Consider the following 25119-nt stretch of genomic DNA (forward strand, 5'->3'; position numbering starts at 1 on the left):
CCAGCATTGGGCAGGGCTCGGTACTCCCTGGCAGCCCTCCCAGGAGCAGAGCAAAAGCTGTACTTCCTTCCTCAGCCTGTGCCTGCTGGAATCATGCACCTGGGACTGTGCCTTCCTGCCCCCATGCTCCTGGGCTCTGTCTGCAGGGAGGGATCATTGGAGAGATTGCTAGATTTGGAAGTTAGGTTCTGGACATCTAGCAGAGAAGATGGGCAGGTGTAAATTATTAACAGCAGGCTGAATTGAAATTGCTTCAGGGGAAAACAAGGACATGATTTCCTGTTAGTGTACTGAAACAGCTCATCCTTTTCTCTGTGTCTTGACTGGTGCAGTCCAGATTTATCTGCCAGGCAGGGAAGGTTTGAAATTTGCACCTTGCTCAAGTGCAAAAGCAAGGTTTTATTGGAGCAGCTTTGGTAATTTAAGTGATAAGCCTCCTGGGCTGGGCCTGCAAGGGGAGAAAGTCCAAAGCTCCAGAGCAGAAGAGTCAGTTCAGTGTGCCTGATGAAGTGTGCACTCATGTCTCACGTGGTGTGGAAGGGGTTAGGAGACTCCCTTTGCTGCTGGGTTGTTAAAATGGAGAAATAGGGCAATGGTGATGGATACTTTTTTTTGTAGTGAAATGTTTTCTGTCAGTTTAAAGTTCTAATAAACTATCCCTGGTTTTATTTTGTGCAGATGTGTCACATTACCCAAAGAAGTTCAACTTTCTCATTTCCAAAAATATGTAGTACATTTTGGCGGTAAGTTGGAGGTTCACATTGTTGTGTTGTGGGTAAGGACGTAGTTATTGGGTGAACTGGGTAGTTACACCTCTGAGCTGTAAACTTTGAAAATAAGGTTATTTACTCCAGTGTAGGCTGCTGCTGTAGGGCTGAGTCTGAATCTCAGTCGTCTATCCTGGGGAGAAATGGGCAAAGCAAGAATGTTGCAATAAAATACATACGGTTCACTTTGGAAAAGGAAACACTAGAAGGAGAAGAAACTTCAAATCCAGGAAATAAACAAACAAATCTCCTTAATGCATCTTAATGCATCCAAGTGGAGCTTTCACCCTTTTCTGATGAACTTTCCTAGCATCGTCACGCTACCTGGAAGTATTGAATTAATTTATTATGTAGCTGGGTATGCAAAGGAAACAAATCTAAGTCAGGAATATTTTTTTCAGGAGTTTACATGAGAGGGAAGAAAGTAACAGAATAGTTGGGTTGCCAGACATGAAGGCTCTATCTCCAAATGTAGGCTACACTATCCATAGTGTATTCAAAAGGAATAGATCGGGAGCAAGGTCGTGTTCTGTGTCTCAGAAGATCTGGGATCTGTTAAGGGCAGAGTGTGTGTGTGTTTTCCAAATGCACTTTGCCAGGTCCCAAAGGTTTATGATCATCAATACACAGCTTTTCTGTCCTTACACCTTACTGTCTGTCTGAAAAAGAGTGTTATGGTGTCTTCATGTATTTTAGCCATTTGGTTAAATATGGTGTAAGGGGAGAAGAAGAGAAAGAAATCCTTTCAGATGTTTCTGTATGGGGAATCAGGGGAACTTGACATCTAACAAGACTACTCTCTTGAAAAACACTGTCACCAGGTTTCATCATACAAGTACATCCCACTGGTGCAGCTGCAGTAAGACAATTAGTGATGAAAAATACCAAGACCCTTTTCAACTTGGTAGAAAAGACTTGAAGAATCTCTATGAAGATATTAAAAAGGTAAGGGATTTTGGTGGCTATGCTGGGATGTCATGATGATTGTTTTTAATAGCAGCCATCAGTATGGAGAATATTTATTGAAATAATGTTATGTATGTTTATGAACAGCTGTCTGAAAATTAAACTGAAGGTAAATGGAGCATTTCTCATACTTTATGGAACCAGAATGCAATTTTTTTTCTCCTGATTTGCAGTGCTAGAATGCATCATTTATATTTCAGATTACTCATAGTAATTTTAAAAACAACTTGAGCTTGCACTAAGTGGAATGAATGCAAGCAATAGCGTTATACATGCATACTGTTTTACCTACACTAAACAGACTGACTTTGTGACTTCTGTGCTGAAATGCTCTTGTCCTTTCTATAGGAATTGCTGGTCTCTGCAGCAGAACTTAAGGAAATGTGTGATTATTACTTTGATGGGAAGGGAAAGGCCTTTCGACCAATGATTGTGGTGCTAATGGCTCGGGCTTGCAACATTCACCATAATAATTCCAAGTGAGTTGGTCACTTTCAGATACACACATCATGCTTGAAAATTATCATTGTGTTTCTGAAAAATACTTTATGAAAATAAATTGCTCCTCAGTAAAACTTGAATGTAAGCTCCATCTTGAAGCTGTATTTTTGTAGTTGTCAGTGCAAAAGGAACTGCTGGGTTTATTACATATTTCCATGTGTTAAATCATGGACTATACTGCACTTGTAAGCAGGGTGGATAAACAATGTTGCTGAATTATGCATAATTGCGTGCATAATTGCATAAATGCACTATTAGAACCTTTAATACTCTTTGAAACTATATAAACTTCGTTAAATATTTTTCATTTGTAACCACTCCTGTTCCTATTAAACTCTAGGTAAGAAGTTTGCTGTGAGAAGAGACTTTCATAGATTTTTTTTTTTTAGTAACTATGCAGAAAAGCTATTAAAGAAGTGGTATGATTATATTCAAAGCTGTAAGATTTTGAAAACAGTAAGAGTTTTTTTCCCCACCCTCTAGTAGCAAGTTTCTACACTTTATGTAAGATTCTAAGCTAATTAGTCTGGTGTAATCCTTATGATCTCCAAGTTACTTGGAAGCAGTTTTAACTGAGCAGAAGATCATTCTTGGCCAGTATTCTCTATCACTCCCGAGTCTGGCTCGTTGCAAATGCTTCACTCCACACGTTCCTGTCAACTGCTATGTTTGCATTTTGAGGAAAGATGTTGGCTGGAGTGTTCTCTGCCTTCCAGCTATGCTTCCAGTCTTGCCTTGTATAGAATTTCAAGTAGATAATCTTTGGTCTCTTTCCAGAAGTGTTTCTAGACTAATTTGTGAGTCTTAAAGGATTTGTCTGAGCTCTTGCACCGTTTTCTCTCTGTGGGACTAGTTTAATGCTTTGTTGGACTTGATTACTACCTCAGAGCATGGCATGTATTTTGTTGTGTGGATAGCACCCTCCACCCTGTACCCCCTTCTGTGTGAATACAATTTTGAAGGAGAAAAAACGGAGCTGGCATTATCCTTTCCTGTGTGTGCCAGTTCCCCTTGTTTTAGGGAAAATCATCCAGGATTAATGACCTTTGCTTCAGCCAGATTCTGTTGTAGTGCAGGACTGCTTCTTGTCATTGACTCTGAGATAGCAAAAGGAACATTATTGGTTGTGAAAATCCTCAGGGATGCCTTTTGCCACTGACTGGCTTAATATTTTCATGAGTGATCTTGACATGAAAAACAGGAGTGTGAGGATGGCACTTTTTGATGGCAGAATCATTCTTGATGATCATCCATCTATGGTGAAATGTAAGGAAGCACAGTAAACCAAAACTTTCTGCTTGAGCTTGTAGGGTCTTAGGTGTCCCATTAGGGCATAGCCCCAGTGTGGTTTGCAACCACCTTTGTTATGAAAAACCTCAAAGATATCCTAGCATGCATCAGCCATCCAGTTCAGCTATGGGAGTGTATATCACACTTCCTGAAATCATCAGCGTGTCTGATCCCTGTGCTCAAAATAAGGTAAGTCCAGCTGGCTTCAGGGATGGATTGCAAAGATAATCATGAAGATTGAAGACTTGTGGTCTACAAATTTATCAGGAACAGGGTGAAGGAGCTACTTAAGACAAAGCATTATGTTTGTAAGAGAATGGAAATTTAGGAGGAGACTTTTAACAACAGGGACAGTGAGGTTTTGGAGCATCTTTGGAAGCAAAATAATGGTAAAAATAGTTTTATCTCATTCTAGTGTGTAGCATGAAAAGCTTATGAACAAAATCATGTGTGCAGTACTGAGAAGGCTGGAACTGCTGTCATACAGTGTGGGAGTTGAACAGTGAATCAAAGAAAGGTAGCAGTAGAAAGACTGAATTTGCCTGTATGCTCAAAGCATATTTGCTGTCTTTTGACATATGTATATGCTCGTGGACATATTCCTGTCCACATGTTATGCATGTGCCAGTAAGAAAGTGCCACATATGCCTGGGGCAATTGTTTGCTTTGCAGTAGCCAGCCCACAGCATAAGTCCTCTGATTTCTCGATGCTTGTGTCATTTGGCAGTGTTTGTACATCTGTTGTGGTTCTAATCAGCACCTCCAAAATATGTTCAGTGTTTAAAAAGCCTCCTCAATAATCTGAATGTTCTAGTACAAACCAGGTTGAGTCACCATCTTTGTCATGGTGCTTTTAGAATGAAATTCTGAGTAGCAAGAACAGAAATGTTTCAGCAAATGAATGGAATGAAATCTCAGGGTATTTACCTTCCTGTTCTGTGCTCTGTGCCAATTTTTTCCAAGCCTGTGATTGTAATTAAATATCCCATATGTTGATACAAGACTTCGCTGTTCTGCTTGTTGGTTCATGCATGGTGACCAATGCTTTTGAGGGTTGGCATGGCCATGCAAAAGGAATTTACCTTTGTACTGTGGCTACCCAGTTCCTACTTCAGTTCACATTGATACTATGATTGATTCATTATTATGATTCAATCATAATTTGAATAATCATTAATATGATTATTATTGTTCTTTCTTAAAGCAACATTGTCTCCAGGTGGCAAATTGTTCTTCCAACTTCTTAATGTGTGTGAAGAAAATTGTGTATGTAGGGAAGTAATACTGCATGTTTTTAACTCTGCTACTCTTCTACAAACCTGAGGGGAATAATACTTGCCTTACATTCTGCTTCTCCCAGTTTTGTTAAGATGTTTTTCCACTTTCAATTTGTCATTTCCCTTGAAGCATTTTATCATTATTTTCCTCAGTTAATACTGATCCTTCTCCCAGGCTTGTTTTTCTTTGTTGAGGCTTTGTTTCCCACATGTGTAATTGAAGAGACTGACCACAGTGTCTGTAAGTTTGTAGGGTGAGCCAATATCCTGTACTCTTCATCCCTAGCTTTTTTTTTTTTTACTTTTGCCTCTGGGTTTTGTACTGCTGATGTTCATCTTCTGCATCATCTTGCTACCATTCTCAACTGTAATATAACTTGCTGGACCCACCATGTTTTTTTTTAAGTGTCCTAAGTCCTACCCTGAGTCTTTTAAGTCCCTTGGGCAGTGGCTTTTTGCTTATTGTTAGCAACTTTGCTTTGTGTGAGAGTAAGAATTGTTGTAAATATTTTAAGCTGGAGTCATGCAAACCCTCAATTTCACACATCCAGTGGCATTTCTTCACATACCTGTGTGAAGAACTTCACAGAATTATCACTGACAGGACCTAGTGTTTCTGTATTCTCCAAAGGTGTTTGCAAATGAGAGTTTTTATTTCTTTTCCTACAACCAAAAACAGAGAGGCAAATAAGAGAGGGCCAAAGAAGAACAAAAATAATAGGTAAAACAGTGAGCAAAAAAGTTGAGGGGGGGGGGGGATGAGGGAAGGAAAATAAATGTATCAGAATAGGATGAGAAACAAATAAAATGACTTGGCTAAACTCGATGGACTATTTCCTAAAGATAGAACCTGCTAAGAACCTTAGTTCCCTTTTGTTTCACTCTTCCAAGCCGTCTTTGTCAAAAGGCCGTGGTGTCAGCTGCTCTGCAGTTCTCTCTGGTGTTAGCACATGCATTCTCTGTGCTTCCCCTAGTTTGCAGTGCCCTTCTGTGTCAGTGTCTCTGTTTCTGAGATGGTTGCTTCTTTCAGCCACAGGGCCTTAGCAGGAGAAAGATGCTTGAAGAACTTTGGCCATAGCACAAAAATTTTGCAAGGCCTTATGCTCATTTCCTCTCCTTAAACTGGTAGTATTTACTTACTGGCAAACACGTTGCCTCCAGGCTTTTTGTTGGAGAGTGTAAATACTGGTTTGTGTGGTTTTGAGTTCGGCCCTCACCACTGTTGGGTGGTTTTATTTGTTGTTTGTTTTGGTTTTGGACAGGGATATTTGGAGGGAGATATAAAATATCTGTAAATATACATAATCTCAGGGCATCTTTACTTTGGGAGTGACCTAAAAATGGCATCTTTCCACTTACTGGATTCGCAGGGACCTGTTATCTGTTGAGTTACTGCCACTTTTTGCTTTTGTTTTGCAGGAGAAGCTGAATGAAAAATGGCAGGGGATAAGAAAGATCCTGGGCTTTTTGTCTTTTCCCCTAAAAGTAGGCATGCTCTGATCTAGAATTAGTCTCACAAGATGCATGTACAAAACTATTGCAGAACTTTTTTTGCCTGCAGTGGGAAGAACCTTGCTGGAGACTTTGTGGAAATAGTAGTTTTAAAGCTCCTTCAGATTAAATTGTTACATTTGATGCAACATTCTGGAAACCATGAACATTCCTATGCCATTTTTAGTCATTGTCAGAGATAAGATAGAGTATAATGCAGAACTCTTCTGAACCTGCTTTTGAAATAACTGGTTTTGTTCTATCTTCATTCTACGGAAATATTTCAGTGTGTTAGTGAGTGTTGCCATTTACTGCTGCTTTCCAGCAGGAAGTCCAGTCTGCTGGCATAATTAATGAAAAAGGGAATCCCCAAAAGGAGAGCAGTGCATGAAAGAGGCTGGAGACCTTTACAGTTTTTTGAAGGTAAGTTTTCTCCTACTTAGTAAGAGTAGTTTATTTTGGAAAACTATTTACACTGAACTAGCATTTGATTAAATCACTAGTCCACATTAAGACTTGCCTCCAAACAACCATGAAGGTTTCCAGCTCTTATTTTCTGTTGTGTAAAAGCCATATTTTCACAGCCTATGAGCTACCCATTCATCCTGCTATTGTTCAGGATGTAGAACTCCCACTGACAGAAGTGCAGAATTCTGTAATGAGGTAGGTGTCAGAATGCAGTGTTATGTCAGCAGACTGCAATATGTTCTTTCATTTTGTGATTAATCACTACATTTTAAAGGACATAGGCAGTGCAAATTTGTTTTAAATTCCCTTAGCTGAGCTGAAATTATCTTCTGTTTCTTTTTCTGTTCTTCTGTAAAATAGTATGATTTTCTCTGTTGTCTGTATACCAGAAATACAGTACTTACATATCAGAAGTAGTTTCTTGTGTTGTGGGTTTTGGGTTTTTTGTGTTATTGTTTTATGTGTGGGGTATTTTAAATGTTCATGTGGACCTGTTATACCTATGAGGCAAGGCTGACTGGGATAGCCATTTTTGGGATCCTGCATGTAACCCATGATGAAAACAAAAATACCAGGAGATGACAGTGGAAGCTGGATACTAAGGGTCCTTTGTGTGAGCTAGGTTGGCTCTTTTATGTGTTTTTTGCCAGTTTTGTTCTCTAGATAATTGCTTCTGTGTTCTTCCTTTACCTTCTTTTCACCTAGTTTTTTTTAAAAAAAAAGTAGTGTGAACTACTGAGAGTTGAATCATCAGTGTTAGCTCTTCCGAAAGGCTGAGTTCCAATAAGTGTTAGGTAGATGGTGTTTACAGTCCTAAAGTGGTTGCAGTGGAATTCTAGTTAATTGTTCATGTTTCTGAAGAACCTCTGGGGTTTTAAGGTAATCAGGTAAGCTGAAGGATAAGATCTATGAGTTATATCTTTCAGATGTAGAATGCAGGTTTCTGTTCCTTCTGATCTCTCCAGCTCACTGGAGTAGAGTTATCCAGCTGTAGAGAGTTTGTGATGCCACAAACAAGTTTATTATAGGTAGAGCAACAGAGATAAGGAAAACTTAAAACTCATCTACAAAGCTACCTGGCATTCTTTTCTCTGCTGTTTTCCAGACTTCAGTCTTGGAGCCAAGCATCCTTGACACTGTGCTATTTATTGCAGTCTGGATTTAGAAGGATTAAAGTCAATAACACAGGAGTTTTGCAGTACTGTTTATTCAGCAATGTAGAAATAGGCCTAATGAGGATGGACTCATCCCTCTGCACTTACTGTACTAATATGATCTTACTTTCTCTTGTCTTCCTAATTCTAGGTTTGAAAGAAGGGGTCAGACCAGGAAAAAGCTGTGACAGCTGTTTTTAGAGGATCATTTTTTGTTTGGTTTTTGATAGAGATTTTGTAGTGTATTGCAGCTTATATAATTAATTATTTGACAGTTCTTGTTTTTTTATTTTAGGGAGGTGCAGGCAAGCCAGCGCTCTGTGGCCATAATTGCTGAGATGATCCATACAGCCAGCCTAGTTCATGATGATGTTATTGATGATGCAAATTCTCGCAGAGGAAAAAGGACACTTAATCAAATCTGGGGAGAGAGGAAAGTGAGTATGCTAATACGTGCAAGACTTGCCTTTGAATTTCAGCAGAGCACAAATACCTAGAGGTTTGTAACACTACTGTAGCTAGGTCTTGGAATGTGTCAGAAAACATATGAAGAGGTGTGCATAGTTTGTGGGTGAGACAAATGTGTTTTCCTTTTCTGAGCTGTTGGAAGCATTAGATAATGAATGGTTGAAGTGTGTCAGTGTTGGACCTGTTCAGCCTCCAGAAGAGATGACTGAGAGGGGCCCTCATCATTAAGTGTCTGAAAGCAGTGTCAAGAAGATGGATCCAGGCTCTTCTCAAGTCACAGGACAAGAGGCAGAGGACAAAAACTGATGTACAGGAAGTTCCACCTGAATGTGAACAGATTGCCCAGAGAGGCTTTGGAGTCTCCCTCACTGGAGAGATGCAAGAATCATCTGGATACAATCCTGTGCCTTGTGCTCTGGGATGACCCTGCTTGAGCAGAGAGGTTGGACCAGATGACTGTGGCCCTTTCCAACCTGGCCCATTCTGTGATTATTACTGATTTTGCATTTGTTGTGCCATTCTCTGCACAACAGCAGAGAACTCTTCAGTGCTATTGAAATACTTTAAAATTGTGCCTCATCCTGAATGCTGATTCAATGGTGAACACACAATGGTGAAAAATGTTTTCAGTCAGTGGGAAATTTTTTTTGAAATTGGTGTTTTCTTCACAGAGCATTACAAGAAAGGTCTTCACCAGAAAATGCAAGAAAGGGACTTTGGGCAATTCAGAGTTCACATGGCGTAACAGCCACAAGAGAGAAATAGAGAACTAATGTTGAAAAAACTTCATAAGCAAACACATACTGCATATAGAGGGGACAGTGCTTATACAGAAAAATATAACCAGTACTATATGATAGGGATTTAAAAATTACTCAGATTTCAATATTTATGTGGTTTTTTGCTCTTAAAATGAGATATTTGTGCTTTATGTAGGAAAGTTACATAATGTGAGTAGATCTGACAAACAAAGGGAACTGTATGGTCTGTAGTAACACAGGAAAAGACTTAGGGGATCACCTTTTTTTTTGTTGTTGTTAGGCTGTTCTAGCTGGTGACTTCATCCTCTCAGCTGCTTCTGTAGCTTTAGCACGAATTGGAAATACCACTATCATCTCTGTTCTAACTCAGGTGATTGAAGATCTGGTGCGTGGTAAGGTTTTTTCCTATTTTTATCTTCCCATTTGCTTGCCTAAGCAGTAAACACACAAATAAAACCTCCCATCTGTGCAACTTTTTAGGCGAATTCCTCCAGCTGGGTTCCAAGGAAAACGAGAATGAGAGATTTGCTCACTACCTCGAGAAGACTTTTAAGAAGACGGCGAGTCTGATAGCAAACAGTTGTAAAGCAGTATGTACGTCTGTCTCTTCTGAAGTTAACATACCATACTGTAAGCTTCACAGCTAAACTAGTATTGCTGTTTGCTCTGGAGACCCTCCAAAGCAAAACCTTGAAATGGTATTCTGCCAGAATGAGAATGGGTTTAAGATTGTGAATTTTATCACAGTTCAGCTGTGTAGCCTTCAATATTGGTTTTCACTTATTCTTTCAGTTTTTTATTTATACACAGATTTATTGTTATTCTCAATTGAATCAAAATAAGGTTCAAATAACGATAATGGTGGCAATCGTCAATTTATGAAATTCTGGAACTTTGAGACAGTGGTTTTAAACTCAGTTGGTCACTTTTGAGCCTATAATTTGATTTTAAATCTTCTTTGACATCTGGCCCTACTCATTGGTGCTGAGTGAGACCTTAAGTGGTACCAGTGGGAGGAAACAAGTATTAGTGCTAGTGTTAATTATCTTCCTTTGTTTTCAGGGAACTGGTACATTTGTGCAACAGACATCAGTTGAAAATTGCTTATATCAAAATGATCACATAGAATGAGACACATGAATTTCAGGGGAGGGAAAATACCTTTTATTCTAGTTGGAGGAAAGAAATTTAGTCTGCTGGATTGCTCATATTAATGGCAATATGACCCTGACAATTTTCTTTTGCAAGTCTTGTTTTACATCAGTAGGCACCTGGACTAGTAAGGAGCATCACATTATTCTGCTGCCTCAGAAAAAACATACCCAAGTTTTAATATTCATTTTGACAGTCTGCCTAAAAGAATCTTTGCAGATGAAAGAAATCACATTCCCACTGGGTGGATTCTCCCTACAAATGTGCTAATTTAAGCTTTTTCCTTTTCATGACTTGCAAGAATTAAGGATTTAAGCACTTCCCTCAAGACTCAGGCTATGATCCTTGTCAGGGGGGTGTTTGGCTGCTTTTCTTCTAGTGGCTGGTCTGAGTTGTTCCATTGCTGAATTGCTGGAATTTTATATGCTGTAAAATGTGTGTTAGAAAGGAAAACCGAGAGGTCTCTCTTCATGGCAAATCCTTATTGCTGCACAAAGTACCAATGAGTTGAATATGTAATGTATGTTTCCCTCAGTTTCTTTCTGCATAGATTAGGAGAGTTCTATTGATAGCAGTTAAAAGGGATTTTTTTTCTTTTTTTTTTTTTTTTTGGGGATTTGGGTTTTTTATTTTTTTGTTGCATGTGGATGTTGAGATATTTTCATTTAGATTGCTTTGGCTACTGAAGAAATGAAATCAGAAGGGAGTTTTGTTTTCTGTAGCAAAAATGATAAGCAGGATCATCAGTTTCATCTTGAAAGGAAATTCAGTTAGGGAATCAAGAGTATTCATATCCAGTTTTCAGGGACAAAACTAAGAGGAGAGACTATGGGTTTTAGAAGCAGTTCTGTTCCTGTTAATGATAGGAAAACTTCATTTGTTACTGTGATTGAATAAAATACAAGTATTAACTGTATGAAAGAAGATAGCAAACAAGTTCAGGTGGCACCTTAGAATTCCACAGGGCCATGCTTTAGAAATGGAAGAGTAGAGTATTCCTGCAAAAAGGAATACGATAGTCCTCTAAACAAGACATACACTGTAACTGATACATTCTGTACCACCAAAGCATTACTGCATTTAAATCAAAATTCTTTAAGTTAGGACTTAGGGAGAGAACAGTCTGTTCAAGATGTTAAGAGCCATCCCAGTCTCCAGTTTATTTCTACAATAGTTCTGCATGGGGGAATGTTACCAAAGTTTCAATCAAAGTGTATTGTAAAAGGAAGCAGTGGCAGATGGCCCAGAGTCATTGAAGCCTTAGTTACTGCAAGGTATTTTTCAGAGAAACATGAGGTGACTTCAGTTCAAGAATTCAGAAACAAAAAAGCTCAAGTGGAATTTCTGTTTAGTCATCAGGCCAGCTGGAGATGGCAAAATAACCTGAGCAGGTTTTCTGTCTTTTTTAAACCCTGCTGTAATGTGAATTCCTGAGCCTCATAAAGCTGTTTATATTTTGCATGGTATACTTTCAGATGAAGGATTAAATTGTGCTTCCTTTGAGTGTAAGGGTGCACTAGAGGTTCTTGATTTCCATATTAGGAGGAAGCTTGTGCCTCTTTGTGTAAGGCAGGGCTGTGGAACAGGCTGAAGAAACCAGTAGTCTAAAGCTCTGGATCTTCATGTGAGCTCCTGCTCTAACCAATTCCTAGTTTGGTGTGTGCACAGGGCTCCATCAGAAAACCCTACCACCATGTGGAACTGGTGCCTAGGAAAATAAGACCTCTGACCCCCACCAGCAAAACTGAATCCCCCAGCCCAACTAGACCTGCAGGCTGCAATAATGTCCAATGGCAGATGTAGGGTAATAACACAGCACTATCAGATATTATGGTCAGCTAATAAATCTCCTTACTTATTATTTAAAATACAGTAAGTCCTTTGGGGGCATTTCTTTTGCTGTGAAAAAGATTTATCACATATATTCAGGCAGATAATCTTTGCTACTGAAAAGTACAACTCTGCATAAACAAGTACTTGATTAACCTGTTAAAATATTAATCACGTGAGAAAGGTCAAATGCATGAAAATGCAGACTCAGGACAAGATAGTTGTCTGCCTTGTCTTGAGTCAAGACATCTCTCTCTCTTGCAGGGAGGCCTCCATCACCCCTTCCTCAAGAGTAGTTCTCAGGAGGGTTTGAGGAGCCTGGAGAAGTTGGTGGCACTCCTGGCAGCAGTGGGGGACGAGCATGGGGAGGGGGCGTCACTGCCAGTGCAGCAGCACATCCAGGGCAGTGGCTGTGAGACCACATACAGGACACACATGGGCACTCTGCAGGGAGTTCAGTGAAGGGCCACCGTGAGGGCGGAGGCTGGAGCAAATGATGTGCCAAGAGCTGGTTGGAGTCTGGAGTAGGGAAGACAAAGGGGGAATCTTCCTGCTGTCTCCAGCTTGTAATTGGAGGGCATAGAGAGGATGGAGAAATGTGCAGTGAAAGGACCAGTTGTACTGTGGAAAAATTCATTTAGGTTTGAGGAAAAATTTCTCTGTGAGGTTGGTCAAACATTGCAACAAGTAGCTGAGATGGAGTGTGAGATTTTACATCCTTGGAGATACTCAGAAATCAACTGGATGCAGCTCTGAGAAACCTGATTGAACTGTGAAGTAAACTCTCCTTTGAGCAGATGACTTTCAGAGTTTCCTTCCAACCTAAACTATTCCGTGATTCTCCTGGAAAGAGGAACAATTCTCCTGTCTAGAAAAACAGTGGTGGGTGAGCCAGGAATGAGAAGGCAGGAACCTTACTGCTTCTGGAGATGGGCATGGAGGGGAATGGCTGGAAAAGGGGAAGATTTTAGAGACTTTTCCTTTCCATAAGGTCCACAAATCTAGGACTACAAGAACAAATATCTCTTGTAGTGTTTATTCAGGCATATTCTGGTGCAGCTGCAGGTTTTCCTCTCTGATCTACAGAGCACTGGTAGAGATGTGCAAATGCTTTCAACTCCAGCTGCCATATGTGACAACATATTAAATATCAGAGCAGGATGTATCTACCCAGAGCTGATGATGTATTTTATGGATGTGAAATTCAGTAAAGCGGCAAAATTGGTTTATAGTCTCTCATATAACATAAACAATTTTTTTTTATTGCAAAAAATGTGTTTGAAATAACACCAAGGAGATTGTCCTGCTTTGCTGAATTCAAATAACTTTTCAAAATAATTTGTTCCACTTGGTATTAAGAAGGATTTTTCATCTTGATTTAGTGGAGGACAGGCCTGAATTCTTGCAAGATTAAATTTGTCATAAACCAGTCATACCTATTTGGGGAGCTTTAGGCTGTTTTCAGAAGGGGTGCTTTATAATTTAAACACACTTCACTGTGTGTTTAAATACAAATCATCCTGATTTGTATTTGCAAATGTGGGTATTATCCCAGAGCATTATCCCAGTACAGCTCCAGTTAAACTCCATATGGGAGTGACAGGCTGCCTGGCTGCAGCCTGGCCAGTGTCCAGCTGGGGGCAACAGTCTACAAGAGCAGTTGGAGAAATTGCATCCTGAAGGAACTCCCTGGTAGACACAACACAATCGCAGGTTTATTATGTGGTCGTGGTCAGAGGGTTGCTCACTTGAGGATGACTGGCAAAACAAATCTCCTGAATTTTTAAATTTTTTTGTCTTTTTTTTTGTCTATGAACAAGAATTGACCTTTCAGGTTACATGAGGAAGCTCTTTCCTGTATGTAGCACTTCCTCCCACCCTCTGCCAGCTACTGCCCACTCCGACCCTTTGCCATTAACCAGGATTTTGTCACTGAATTCTGTGGTTCAATCCTCCACATGGAATCAAATGTGGAGGTAGGTAAGGACTTCATTGGAACAGGGTGGATGCAGTCCCCCTGCCGTGCTGGTGTTACGTGATTTATATTACAGAAGCAACCAAAAGTTTGTATAGACAGCAGTAGATGTTAGGTCTTCGGGCAAATACTGCTATTTAAGAGACAAACATCAAAAGGAGGATAAAAAGGCAAAATGTTCTACTTTTATAGTCCCTAGCAACATCCATTTAAATATCTCATATTGAACAGTTCACTCTGTTCAGTAGCCTTCAGGACTTTGTATGACTGTTAGATAAAAGTAGCATTATTTTCCTGCTATACTGTCCTCCTCTTTTAAATAAATGTGGAGAATGTATGATGCTGCTAATTTCTCAGTTATCCAGATTCCTCTGGGGTTTAGTTATTATCTACAGATGCAGGTTATGACTGGGAAGTGTTCTGATGCTCAGATATGAAGTGCACTGCTGCATGAAATCATCTCTCATTTTATGCAAGTTGTGTCGCATTTCTTAGGATATAATGTTGTTTCTTATTTCCATCTTCATGTTCACCTTCAAAGCTACTGCTGGACTTGCTTTTAGTTTGGGGTTGGAGGGTTTTTTTTATGATCCTACCTTACACAGTCTTAAAGAGGAATATATATGCATACACACACACACACGTACTTATTTTTATTGTGTTTTCCTAGCATATATTTTTAGTCTTAAATAAAATGTATCTTCACTTCTTGCATTGGTCATAGCAGATTTGGAATGCCTGCAATAAACCAGGGTGGATTTTTGTCCTCTGTTCTAATTGGTTTATTGAAGATTGAAATAAATCTGAGTATTTAACCAACTTCATTTTGCAAAATGTATAATCAGTACATAAATGCAAAAAGCGTAAACGCCCTTACTTTGAGGCAAGATACTAATTTTCAAACCTCAATGTATATCCTGTATTTTAGTTTTGTGGAGTTTATTCAGCAAAATTTCTGTCTCCCAAGTAGTAAAATGTTTATCTCAGTTTAGTGATACCTTTGTGAGCTTGTGTGTGCTTTCTTTATTTGCTGTCTTTTTTTTGCCACTAATTATCCCTCAGTACCTTTGCCTGCAGGCTAATCAAGTCATCTTCCTGAGCAAGTCAGATACAGTTAACATCACCTTAAAAATAATCATCCTTATGTCAACTGCCCCTACTGTACTGGGTTCAACATATCCAGCTTTGTGATCTTTCATGAGACATGTAACGTCCATTTATCTGTTATCTGACCTCCAATTATCCCCTGGCTGCTTTATGTATGTAATTAATTTAATTTCCCCATCACTGGACTGCATACTACCCTGCATGTAAAGTGCATCCACATTTCTTCTCTCTTTATCCTTGCATGGTTATTTCTAAGCCTGATAAATATTTAATGAAGCTAATCTCTTTGCAGATGTGAATGTAGTTTTAATACTGCACTGCTGTCCAGCCTTGTTTTCTAGTAAGCTTGGCTAGTTGTGTGTCTCCATGAACTGAGATAAGCCAGAATGTGCCTGAGTCAGCTTTTTTTTTGCCTTTCCCAGATCACTCCAGCCTGTGCTGGCTGTGTCACACCTATGGTCAGGGGCTAAAAGGGGATGCTAACTAAAGCTTTCTATTTACTTGGGGTTTTTGTCTTTTCAGGTTTCAATTCTAGGCTGCCCTGATCCGAAAGTTCATGAGATTGCATACCAGTATGGAAAAAACGTTGGCATAGCTTTTCAGGTAGTGTTTTTTGTTGAACTAAATGGAATTTAAAATCTAAACTTCTCCAACATTATTTAGAAATCAAAGTGGGCTGTCTTAATCCTTCCTACAAATCATGTCTTTAGCAAGGATTATTCTGTATTTAGCTCTAATACTTAAAAAAGAAATTTTAAATTTTCTGTATGTTTATTTTTTTAGTTGATAGATGATGTGCTGGATTTTACATCGTGTGCTGACCATCTTGGGAAACCAACAGCAGCAGATCTCAAGCTCGGATTAGCCACAGGCCCCGTTTTATTTGCTTGCCGACAGGTAAGTCAGCAGGAAGCTGTTTGCTCAAAATAAACAGTGTAAACTACTCCTCACAGGACCAGCTGAAACACATCAAATCTCCAGTGTCAGTGATGAGAGTGGCCTGGGCACATGTGACAAATCAGTGTGTTCAATATCAGATGGATTCTGTGCACACACAAGTTATGAGAAACACCTTCCTGCACAACTCTACTTACTGTTAGGCTCTTGTAGGTATTCAGAGAGCTTTAGCACATTTTGTGTAGGTTATTCCTAAGTAGCTCCTTGCTTGTGTTTTCTCCTGAGACATCTTCTTCCCAGGCTTGACTGTGTATGTAGGCTTTTTTGCCTTGTTCTGGGCTTTGTATCCATCTGGGGCCAAGAATTGAAATCCCTGCCTTGCCTTTAGGTGGGTACCTTTATTTATTGGATTTGATCTTTTCATCTCTTTGTCCTCAAGTATTATCCATTTACAAACATGAGCAGGTTTCCTGTCTGAAGGTTGGATAAAAGGGAGTGTCATAAATAAAACAAGCTTAAAATTGGTCAAGATTTTCAGTACCTTAAAAATTATTTAGAGGAGCAAAACAAAAACAGAAGTGTGAGCAGCATGAAAAAAAAAAATAAAATTGGTGCTAATCCATAAACAGGAAAGAAACTATTTTAATTCTTTGCTCCAGTGTCTTGTTCAACAGAGGCAAGCAGATTTGGGACTTAAAAAGCAGTCCTTCCTAGCAGGCTTCACAGTGTGATACAAAAACTGGCACAATTAGTTCCAGCAGAGCTCTTGTCTATGATCTCCCAATGGAATTGCTTAGAGCTTGACATGGGAAAAGTTCTAAATCATTTTAAAAAAACCCAACAACTTTGACATTTACTTCCCTCTCTAAAAGAGCCTGTTGTGGGGGGAGGTGGAGGATACACATCCGTTTGCTTCCTTATCTTTTGGGCATTTACAAGGATCTGTACCCCAGAAAAGGTACAGAGTATCAGCCAACTGACAAAGTAGATGAATGCATATTGAGAAAAACCTTCTCCGTGTCTTCAGTGTCTCCCCATACTCATCTGGGGGATTCACAAGCATCTTCTTGAATCGTTATTTCAGAATTGTGTCATCAGCAATTGGAGCTGTCCAAAGAACAGTGAGGCACTCAGGTAGAGAGGGAGGATGGAATTGTAAAACTGTTTTTGTGTGTGATAAAGCCATGTGCAGGACGAAACAAGGCAGACTGCAAATACCCAGTTTTGGCAGAGAATGGGTGACATTGATTGTCTTGTGGGTGTTGAATATTCCAATTTTTAAATTAAAACTATTCATTACTAATTTGTTTGGGTTGTCTGTCTCTGACTTTGAACTTCATCTTTTAATTAGCCTTACAAGATAAATTAGTTCATAATACAGAAATAAAAGAAAATCTGTCAGTCCTATTTTAAAATCTTGTTCTTTGTAGGCCACTTTTAAATGCTTTTCCTCATTTATATCTTTGATAGATGGGAAGTGTATATTTTTGCATTGAAAGATAACGACCATCTTGCCGTTTTCTGTGTTAACCAGAAGGCTTCTTTGCTGTAAATGTCCTGCTGTTTTCAAGAAACTGGAAGAACAGCACTACAGACTTAACTGATATATAAACAAAGCATGAGTGCTAAAAATGTGGAGCTTCAACAGACATTTTGTGATGCTACTAAAAGATATTTCATATATTTGTGTCTGAGAAAAAAACTCATGAGCCAGGACTTGAAGACAGTCCAAAGTGTAATTATTAATTATAGACCATCTTTTCAGATTAGTATTGCTGCTATCCTTTCATGTACCTGGTACTCCTGGAATTGTCTTCCTGACAAACTTTTGTTAGTTTTTAATGTGCTCTGATCTTCAGTGACGGATGCCTTTCTTCCTATCCTCTCCCCTCCCTCTGAAATACACCTTTGTGCATTAGAATATTAAGGAGAAAAAAATGTTTATCTTGATATAGTACCTATTTATTCAGTATTTAAAGTTAGCTCACTCAGTAAAAAAAGCAACATCCTATTTATTTTTTAAGGAAATACACTAGTGTATGCTAATTCTAAAGCTCCTCTTAAACAAGTACAGCTGAAGAATCAAGGTTTATTTTTATTCTAAGCATTCCTATTAAATGGTGATGTGCTGCCCACTAAATATGCAGAATTGCTAATAACAGCTCTGCCTTACAAGTTTGGGGATTTTCATGTCCTTTAGTGCTTAAATATAAAAACTGATCCCATATGCATCCTATCTAACTGTAAATATGAATAATGTGAAAGCTGATTGCATGAACACTACAATTAAATTGTCATTACCTGGGAAGGAAGCTAGGATCTAGAAAACGCCATGGTTTTCTTCTTTTAGATAAAGTATGAGTCATCACTGAGCTTCTGAATGCATCTCTAAGACTGTGTATAAGTAATAGGACAATGTCACAGCACTGATGGGTGCTACATGTTTCTACTTGAACGTGGTTATAAAGCTGCAGTTGCAGGACCAAAGGTGTGCAAGGAAAGCAGATCATTGTTTACAAATGTATGGCAATAAAATCATCTTTGTTTGACTAATCCTTTCAGGCAAGATGAACAAACAGCTCTCTCCTTTAAAAAGAATTCTTCTGTGGAGTAGCTGCCTTGAGTTGTAGCCTTATTTTGTTAAGCACTAGGTTTTTCTGTTTCTAGGCTGTCTGAAGAAAGAGGCTGCATATTTACCTAAGTGATGTGATTTTTCTCAAAACAACTCACTTGAGTTACCTGCTTGATTTGTAGGGAATTGAGCATACAGTGCTAACTACAAATGCTACGTGACTGAAAACAAAATACCTTATAGTTGTCATTCTTCTCTTACTAAAAAAAAAAAAAAATCTGCGTATATAAAATACCAGCACAATGGAAAATGCAAAAGAATGCAACAGCCAGTGTTACCATGAGGGGATTTCGCAAGTTGAACTGTACAATACTGCAACAACAAATATCCCGAGTTCTTTTGTACACATGGGGGCAGAGGTGCTTCTTTCAGGAGTGCCAACATTAGCCATCATCTGTGATATAATATCTGATGCAGATTATACACCAGGCAGTAGCCACATCAGAAGTTACCACACTGGAACATCTGCTTAACATGATAAAATGTCGGGTGCTGACTTCTGCTACCAACTGGTTACAGCCAGCAGAGCCAGGTTTAAGTTTTAAATGCTAGGGCTTTGCTATGCACTGTAGTCCTGTGCAGACTGCAAGTACAAACCTAAAGCTATGCCTGTAACAAGAACAGTGACAGGGGAAGAGGGTTACACTTCGGTGGTGTTCTGACCTTAGCATGGCAGGCATCTACATGGAAAACAACTCAGAAGCAAGTACAAACCCTTCTCCCCTTTGTGCTTAGTTTCCAGAAATGAATGCTATGATAATGAGGAGATTCAGTAAGCCAGGAGATGTTGAACGTGCATGGAAATACGTGTTGCAGGTAAGACTGATACCAAATATTTCTGCTGTCCCTGCTGCTCAGTCTGGAATTCATTGCCTCTCAAGTAAAATAGCAAGGCTGCATTGGCAAATACCTGCTGAGTAGCATGCAATGTACAATGCCAAGTCAGAACGCCTCAGCTCTCCTACTGGCACAGTGTTTTAGCAGAAATACTAGGTATTGAAGAACTTATTTTCTTTTTTTCCCTCCAACAGCATAAAATCCACATAATAAGTAAAAAGCTCCTGCATGAACTCAGTTCCTCCAGCTGAGGCACAGCTGTATTCAGGAGCTGGTATAAGTGGCACGTAATTTCCAGTCAGTCTTGTTACTGCAGTGCAGACCCTGTACCAGTTTTAAATGACACTGGTCTAAAAAGACTGAGTAATGGTCTGTGCAAAATTATTACCTGTTTTCCAGAATAGCATGGGGGTTTTTTACATCTCTATTTAGGGCAGGAGGGGAAGGGATAAACCATTAGTTTCTACTTTGTTATTAATACCAGTGCTGTTTTGTAATGGATGAGTTGCTGTTTTAGCCTGGATGAGTTTTAGTACTTCGACAGTTTGGGGCAGGTAGGTGGCCTTCCCTGATTACAGAAAGAATCCTCTTCCTTTCCCCATTGGAATATAATGTATTAGGGTACTTACTGTCCTTAAAACTTCCTTCTGTGACTGGAAGAGGTAGAAGGCAGGAGGAGGCTGATCAGTTCCCCATTTCCTCTCTGTGTCTCCTTCCCTCAGAGTGATGGTGTGCAGCAAACGACCTACCTCGCCCAGCGCTACTGCCACGCCGCCACGCGCGAGATCCGCAAGCTGCGGCCGTCCCCCGAGAGAGAGGCCCTGGTGCACCTGACAGAAATGGTTCTCATGCGAGACAAGTGAGAGAACTCCTTCCACTCGTTCTGGCAGCTACCTTACCAGACTGTGCCTAAATTTATTTCAAAAGTTATTTGCTTCCAACACAAGCTACCAAAAATTATTTTTTTAAAAAAACCCATCTTTTTTTTTAAGTTTTACTTAATTTTTTTTTAAACAAAAGTTTGAAGTGTTTTACTGCAGGAAGCCATGCAATTCAGAGCAAATCAAACTGTGCTGTACAATTGTTTTAGTGGGGGCTATTGATTGTGGGGGATGGGGAAGATGTTTACATGTTGATGCACAAAGGCCACAATGAGAATAAATGTAAATCAGTGTATGCAAACTGAAGCTGTTCCAAATTTCACTTGTTTACACTAATAAAGAGAACATGCATGTACAGGAGCTGGTAAACTCCTCTGAAGAGAGAGGGTTTGGATGTTTCCCTGGCTACTTAACAGAAGCACCTGGAATTGTATATATATAGAGATACTGATTTACTGTAAAAGACTACATGTGGCTTTTAATTGGTTATTCATCAATGAATTCAAGTCATGCTATTGGTGGCTACCTGCTAACAGTTAAAATGATGCAGAATTTGAGATTGTTACCAAATGAATGTTTTTGTTCAGAAAATGAAAGGCTCAGTATTTCTAACTCAAACTAAAAATGAATGATTCACCAGCCAGTCAAACCTGCAGCTCCATCACTTTCATCACTCATTTATAGAATATATTCTGTAGCACCTTGGAAGCTGCCTTTGAAGTTCCAGACACATTCCTCTCACAGTAATTACCCAGTTCTACCGCATTCCTTCTCAGGTTATTTCAGCCACAGCATCTGTCGAGCAGGGAAACACACCCTCTCTGGCTATCTCTGCCTGTGACCCCTTAACAGTGGCCAAGTTCCTGTCACTGTGTTCCCCTGGGTGCTGTCTGGAGGACAGCCTGCTCCTGCTCCCTCTGCTCCGCGGGGCACGTCCCAGAGCCACACAGAGTTCCCACACAGAACTGTCAGCTGCAGATGGTGCCTAACTTACTGCATCCAGGTAACTAGATTCAATCAAGAACCCTCACTGAAACTAAGTGTTGGCAGAAAAGAACTTTTAAGAGTATGTATAAGTGTGTAATTCAGGTTTCAGATCTAATTTATTTTCCCTCTGTCAGTGATAAAAGTCATGTTACAAACATTTGCTTTTTAAGTACATTGCCTGGGATAACACAGCCATGATTTTGCTACGTTAGCATTCCAAACTTCTTTGCCAAGCCAACCAACAAAGTAATGGACAAGACCTTTGGTTCACTTATATATTTATGAATGGAAAAAGTCATAATGTAAATTTACTCATTAAAAAAACTTGGGTACAAATCACACATACATAAGACCACCCATTTTTTTAATCACATGGACACCTTAGACCCAAACAACTCATTGTAATAGACTTCAGTGAGAATACTCCAGGTAAAGATTACAACAATTGGAAGCATCTTGGATTTTTAAAAAAGTATATTTCAATACATAAGTTTGTATGCATGCTTTAAACAAATATAATTCAAGAATGAGCAAAGAGTCTAAACAAAAAGTAATATGACCAGCACTAACATTAAAATTCTCATCCAGGTTTTAATATGTTAGTCTAACGTAGTGTTAGTTACCATGCTGTACTGAAAAATGTAATGGCACAATCTGATCATGGTTCATTAAATATTATACCCTACTTCCCCATAATTAGGCTGGTCATAAAATTAACAATGCATAAGTAAATAAGTATAACCAGTTATAGACAGTTGCTTGTTTTACAAATTGCCATCAGGTAAGACATACTGTCCCCAGAGACTCAGAGATGGACATTCAATCATACCATTAAAACAGTATGGCCTGAAGAAATGGGCACAATTTTTTGAAAGTATATTAAGACAATTCTGTTAGCTTTTAGTTACCCCTTGTAAATAATCATGGTATGACTTGAATACAAGACCAAACTTTGAAAAGCAAAGGATTTTAATCGGCATAGTGCATGATTGATTCAACATAATTCCCAGGAAACAAGCCAGTTACTCGATTGCAAACTCCTTCATACCAGCCATCATCGTTCTTCTTTATCACATAAATGATTGCACCCTCCATAAACGACAGCTCATCATCTTTGTCCTTTGTATAGTCATATATAGCAACAACTGTGGAATAAACAGGGACACATTTAGCATTTTATTAATAGCAACGGTATTAAAAAACATATGTACTTCAGAAAATATTAAGAGTTTATTTTGCTATCGTGGGATTTTCAATAATGAATTCACATGCTTTTCCTGTTGAACACCAAGCCCAGAAAATGGAATTTCACTTTCCTTGCAACATTAGCTAGCACTAAGAAGTGGGTGTTGACTACACTGAACACTCAGTTAAACTGCTGACAGAGAAGTACGTCTGTCCGATTGTGACACAGTAAAGTGGAGCTTACGGACACTTAAAAGCTGAGTTAGGGAATACCTGACTTGTGTGGTACCCGTTTCTGACCAGATTACCTCAAAAGCATGTAGATCCCTCTATATGATATGAATCTCTAGATTAGAACACGGCTAAAAGGATTGTACAAAAATCATTGCAATGAGGCCCCTGCTGGCACATCAGTGTGTCCTTGCACACATCGCTGCTAAAGCCTTTGCACACAAATGAATGGGCATTCCTAGAGAGCTGTTACGTCATAAGGAGTTCTGGCATTACTTTTCAAGGAGCTGCACTGAGTGCAAGTTGGAGAGTTGCTGTAGAAGAGTATAGAAGAAACATCTGCTATTTTCAGTACCTGCTTGGTACTACCTTTCTCTTACTAACCTCCTTACTAACCTTGCTGTGTGCCATTAACAAAGCAGAGGTTTTTCCAGGGAAAGAATGTTGCCACCACCAATACTGGAGTTAAAAACTACCACTGTGAATATAGAGACTTCAGGCATCACAGCCTTACCCTTTACAAGTTAATATGGACTTACGCGATTGATCAGCTTTATGAATTCCAAGAATCCACTATTTTACACCTACATATATTCCCAGCTATCTGATGTCTTGAAGCCTAGCAATGCTGCACTGCATCAGTTATTTTCATCCCATGGGTACGTCCTGCACACAGTCCAGCTCAAGTGAAGAGGGAACGCAGGAGCTCTGCCACAAATATCACATGTACCTGGCCCCATTCTGTACTCACTGCAGCACCAGCCAGCTCATGAGAAAAGTGGCAGCACTGCTGCTGACAAAATGGTCAGTGCTACAACACAGACAGCTCCACAGGCGGGAAATCTGCTTGTCCATTATTTATGGGAAGAGATGTTTACTATGTGACTTCATACCTAAGCACAGTTCACAGCCTGCTGATCTGGAGTCACTGATAAATCTCCAAGGAGGCCTCAACACATTTTATAGTTCAAAGTATAATAATCAACTCTGGTAATCTAGTTTTCTGAGATAAATATGGCTTGGAATTTCTGTCTATTTTGCAGCAGTCTGTAGATGATTGCCCAGCAATCCTGAGGCAGGTACAGACAGTCCAGCTCATCAAAGATGAAAGCCATCCAATTTACACCTGCTTCTCGTGAAGAAACTTGTTTTTTCACCTATTCTAGAATGTCTGAAGGTATTTTATAATTTATCCAGAAGGATTATGTCTTACCACATTAGGTGTAGACACAAACTAAGCATGGTTTGAGTTCTGACTTAGGAGGGACAATGACTGTTTTCATCAGACCCACACTAAATCCTTCATTCCCTTCAGACACCATTAATCCCCTGATACTGCACTAACACAGCTGCGATGCTTCTCTTACCTTTCTCTATGTAGTTCTTAGGTGCCCAAGCAGGATCTCCATCTGCATAGGGATCGCTGTACTGCACAACAGCAGCCTCCTCATCCTCATAATCCACAGGTGGTGGGGGTGGAGGAGGAGGAGAGTCATCAAACATCGGCATCTCATCGGGAGGCGGCGGCGGGGGAGGAGTTGGGCTATCAGCAACTAGAAACATTTGGACATTATTGGTTTTTTTCTTAAATCAAGACAGTGTGGAGATGCAAACAAACCTGAGGCTGTACACTGTAAATAAAAGAGCTGGGGGGGGACAACACACACAGCATGCACTATAATACCATGCACTGATTAGAAACAGAGGCTTTGTATTAACAACTACAACACACAACTATATTTGTTATTAGTGGTCCAATCTATGTGTAAATGCTACTAGAGTCAAAGGACATGCTGCGGGGCATAAGCTGAACATCAGCAGAGAGGAAAGCTTCCTGCTCCAATGTCCATGCGCTGCAGCGTTAGCTATGGAGGACTCCGAGAGGCACCCTCTGAGCCAGGCAGCAACAGGCCTCCGACTGGGCCAGCAGCTTGACTGGTTTTTAACAAATCCTTTGTAGCAGTCACTTCAATTTACTTCTGAACACTGCTTCCTTGGATTCCTTCTCTCTCAGAGCTAGCATTAGGGAACAAAAAGATCTGGTGTGGATCATAAATACTAGTCTCTTCCCTTTTTTAATATTTAATCAGGTAAGAGGAAGCCAAGTAATCCTTCTGCAGAAGAAAAGCTTTGTACAGATCCTTATCTTGCAGACTAGCTTGTGTGTGTGCACACATTCAGAAGTCAATTAATAAATGGAAAACTACAACAGGCAGCTGCTGCTCTTAGAGAAAAAGTGCTCAAGGAATTAAATGTATAATC

At 39.6% G+C, this 25119-nt stretch overlaps 2 protein-coding genes across 13 annotated transcripts in view; one reads left to right on the forward strand and one right to left on the reverse strand.

Moving 5' to 3' along the window:
* The window catches only part of PDSS1 (decaprenyl diphosphate synthase subunit 1), a 24019-nt gene extending 1953 nt beyond the window's left edge, over positions 1 to 22066 (forward strand). For 2 of the 3 annotated variants that reach the window (XM_068172096.1, XM_068172086.1), the window contains exons 2-11: positions 679 to 743; positions 1589 to 1712; positions 2082 to 2212; positions 8210 to 8351; positions 9424 to 9535; positions 9624 to 9733; positions 15730 to 15810; positions 15991 to 16104; positions 19472 to 19552; positions 20296 to 22066. In XM_068172096.1, the coding sequence (XP_068028197.1) occupies positions 679 to 743; positions 1589 to 1712; positions 2082 to 2212; positions 8210 to 8351; positions 9424 to 9535; positions 9624 to 9733; positions 15730 to 15810; positions 15991 to 16104; positions 19472 to 19552; positions 20296 to 20436 (1101 nt within the window). In that variant the 3' untranslated portion in view covers positions 20437 to 22066. Of the gene's footprint in view, positions 1 to 678; positions 744 to 1588; positions 1713 to 2081; positions 2213 to 6620; positions 6716 to 8209; positions 8352 to 9423; positions 9536 to 9623; positions 9734 to 15729; positions 15811 to 15990; positions 16105 to 19471; positions 19553 to 20295 lie in introns of those variants that run through there. The other variant, XM_068172105.1, reaches the window with a different exon arrangement.
* The window catches only part of ABI1 (abl interactor 1), a 77365-nt gene continuing 74143 nt past the window's right edge, over positions 21898 to 25119 (reverse strand). For all 10 annotated transcript variants that reach the window (XM_068171983.1, XM_068171974.1, XM_068172011.1 and 7 more), the window contains 2 exons: positions 24225 to 24410; positions 21898 to 22586 (listed from right to left, as the gene is read on the reverse strand). In XM_068171983.1, coding sequence (XP_068028084.1) covers positions 22411 to 22586; positions 24225 to 24410 — 362 coding nt within the window. In that variant the 3' untranslated portion in view covers positions 21898 to 22410. The remainder of the gene's footprint in view (positions 22587 to 24224; positions 24411 to 25119) is intronic.

Source organism: Anomalospiza imberbis, chromosome 1, assembly GCF_031753505.1.
Source record: "Anomalospiza imberbis isolate Cuckoo-Finch-1a 21T00152 chromosome 1, ASM3175350v1, whole genome shotgun sequence".
In the NCBI taxonomy this organism is placed as follows: domain Eukaryota; kingdom Metazoa; phylum Chordata; class Aves; order Passeriformes; family Viduidae; genus Anomalospiza; species Anomalospiza imberbis.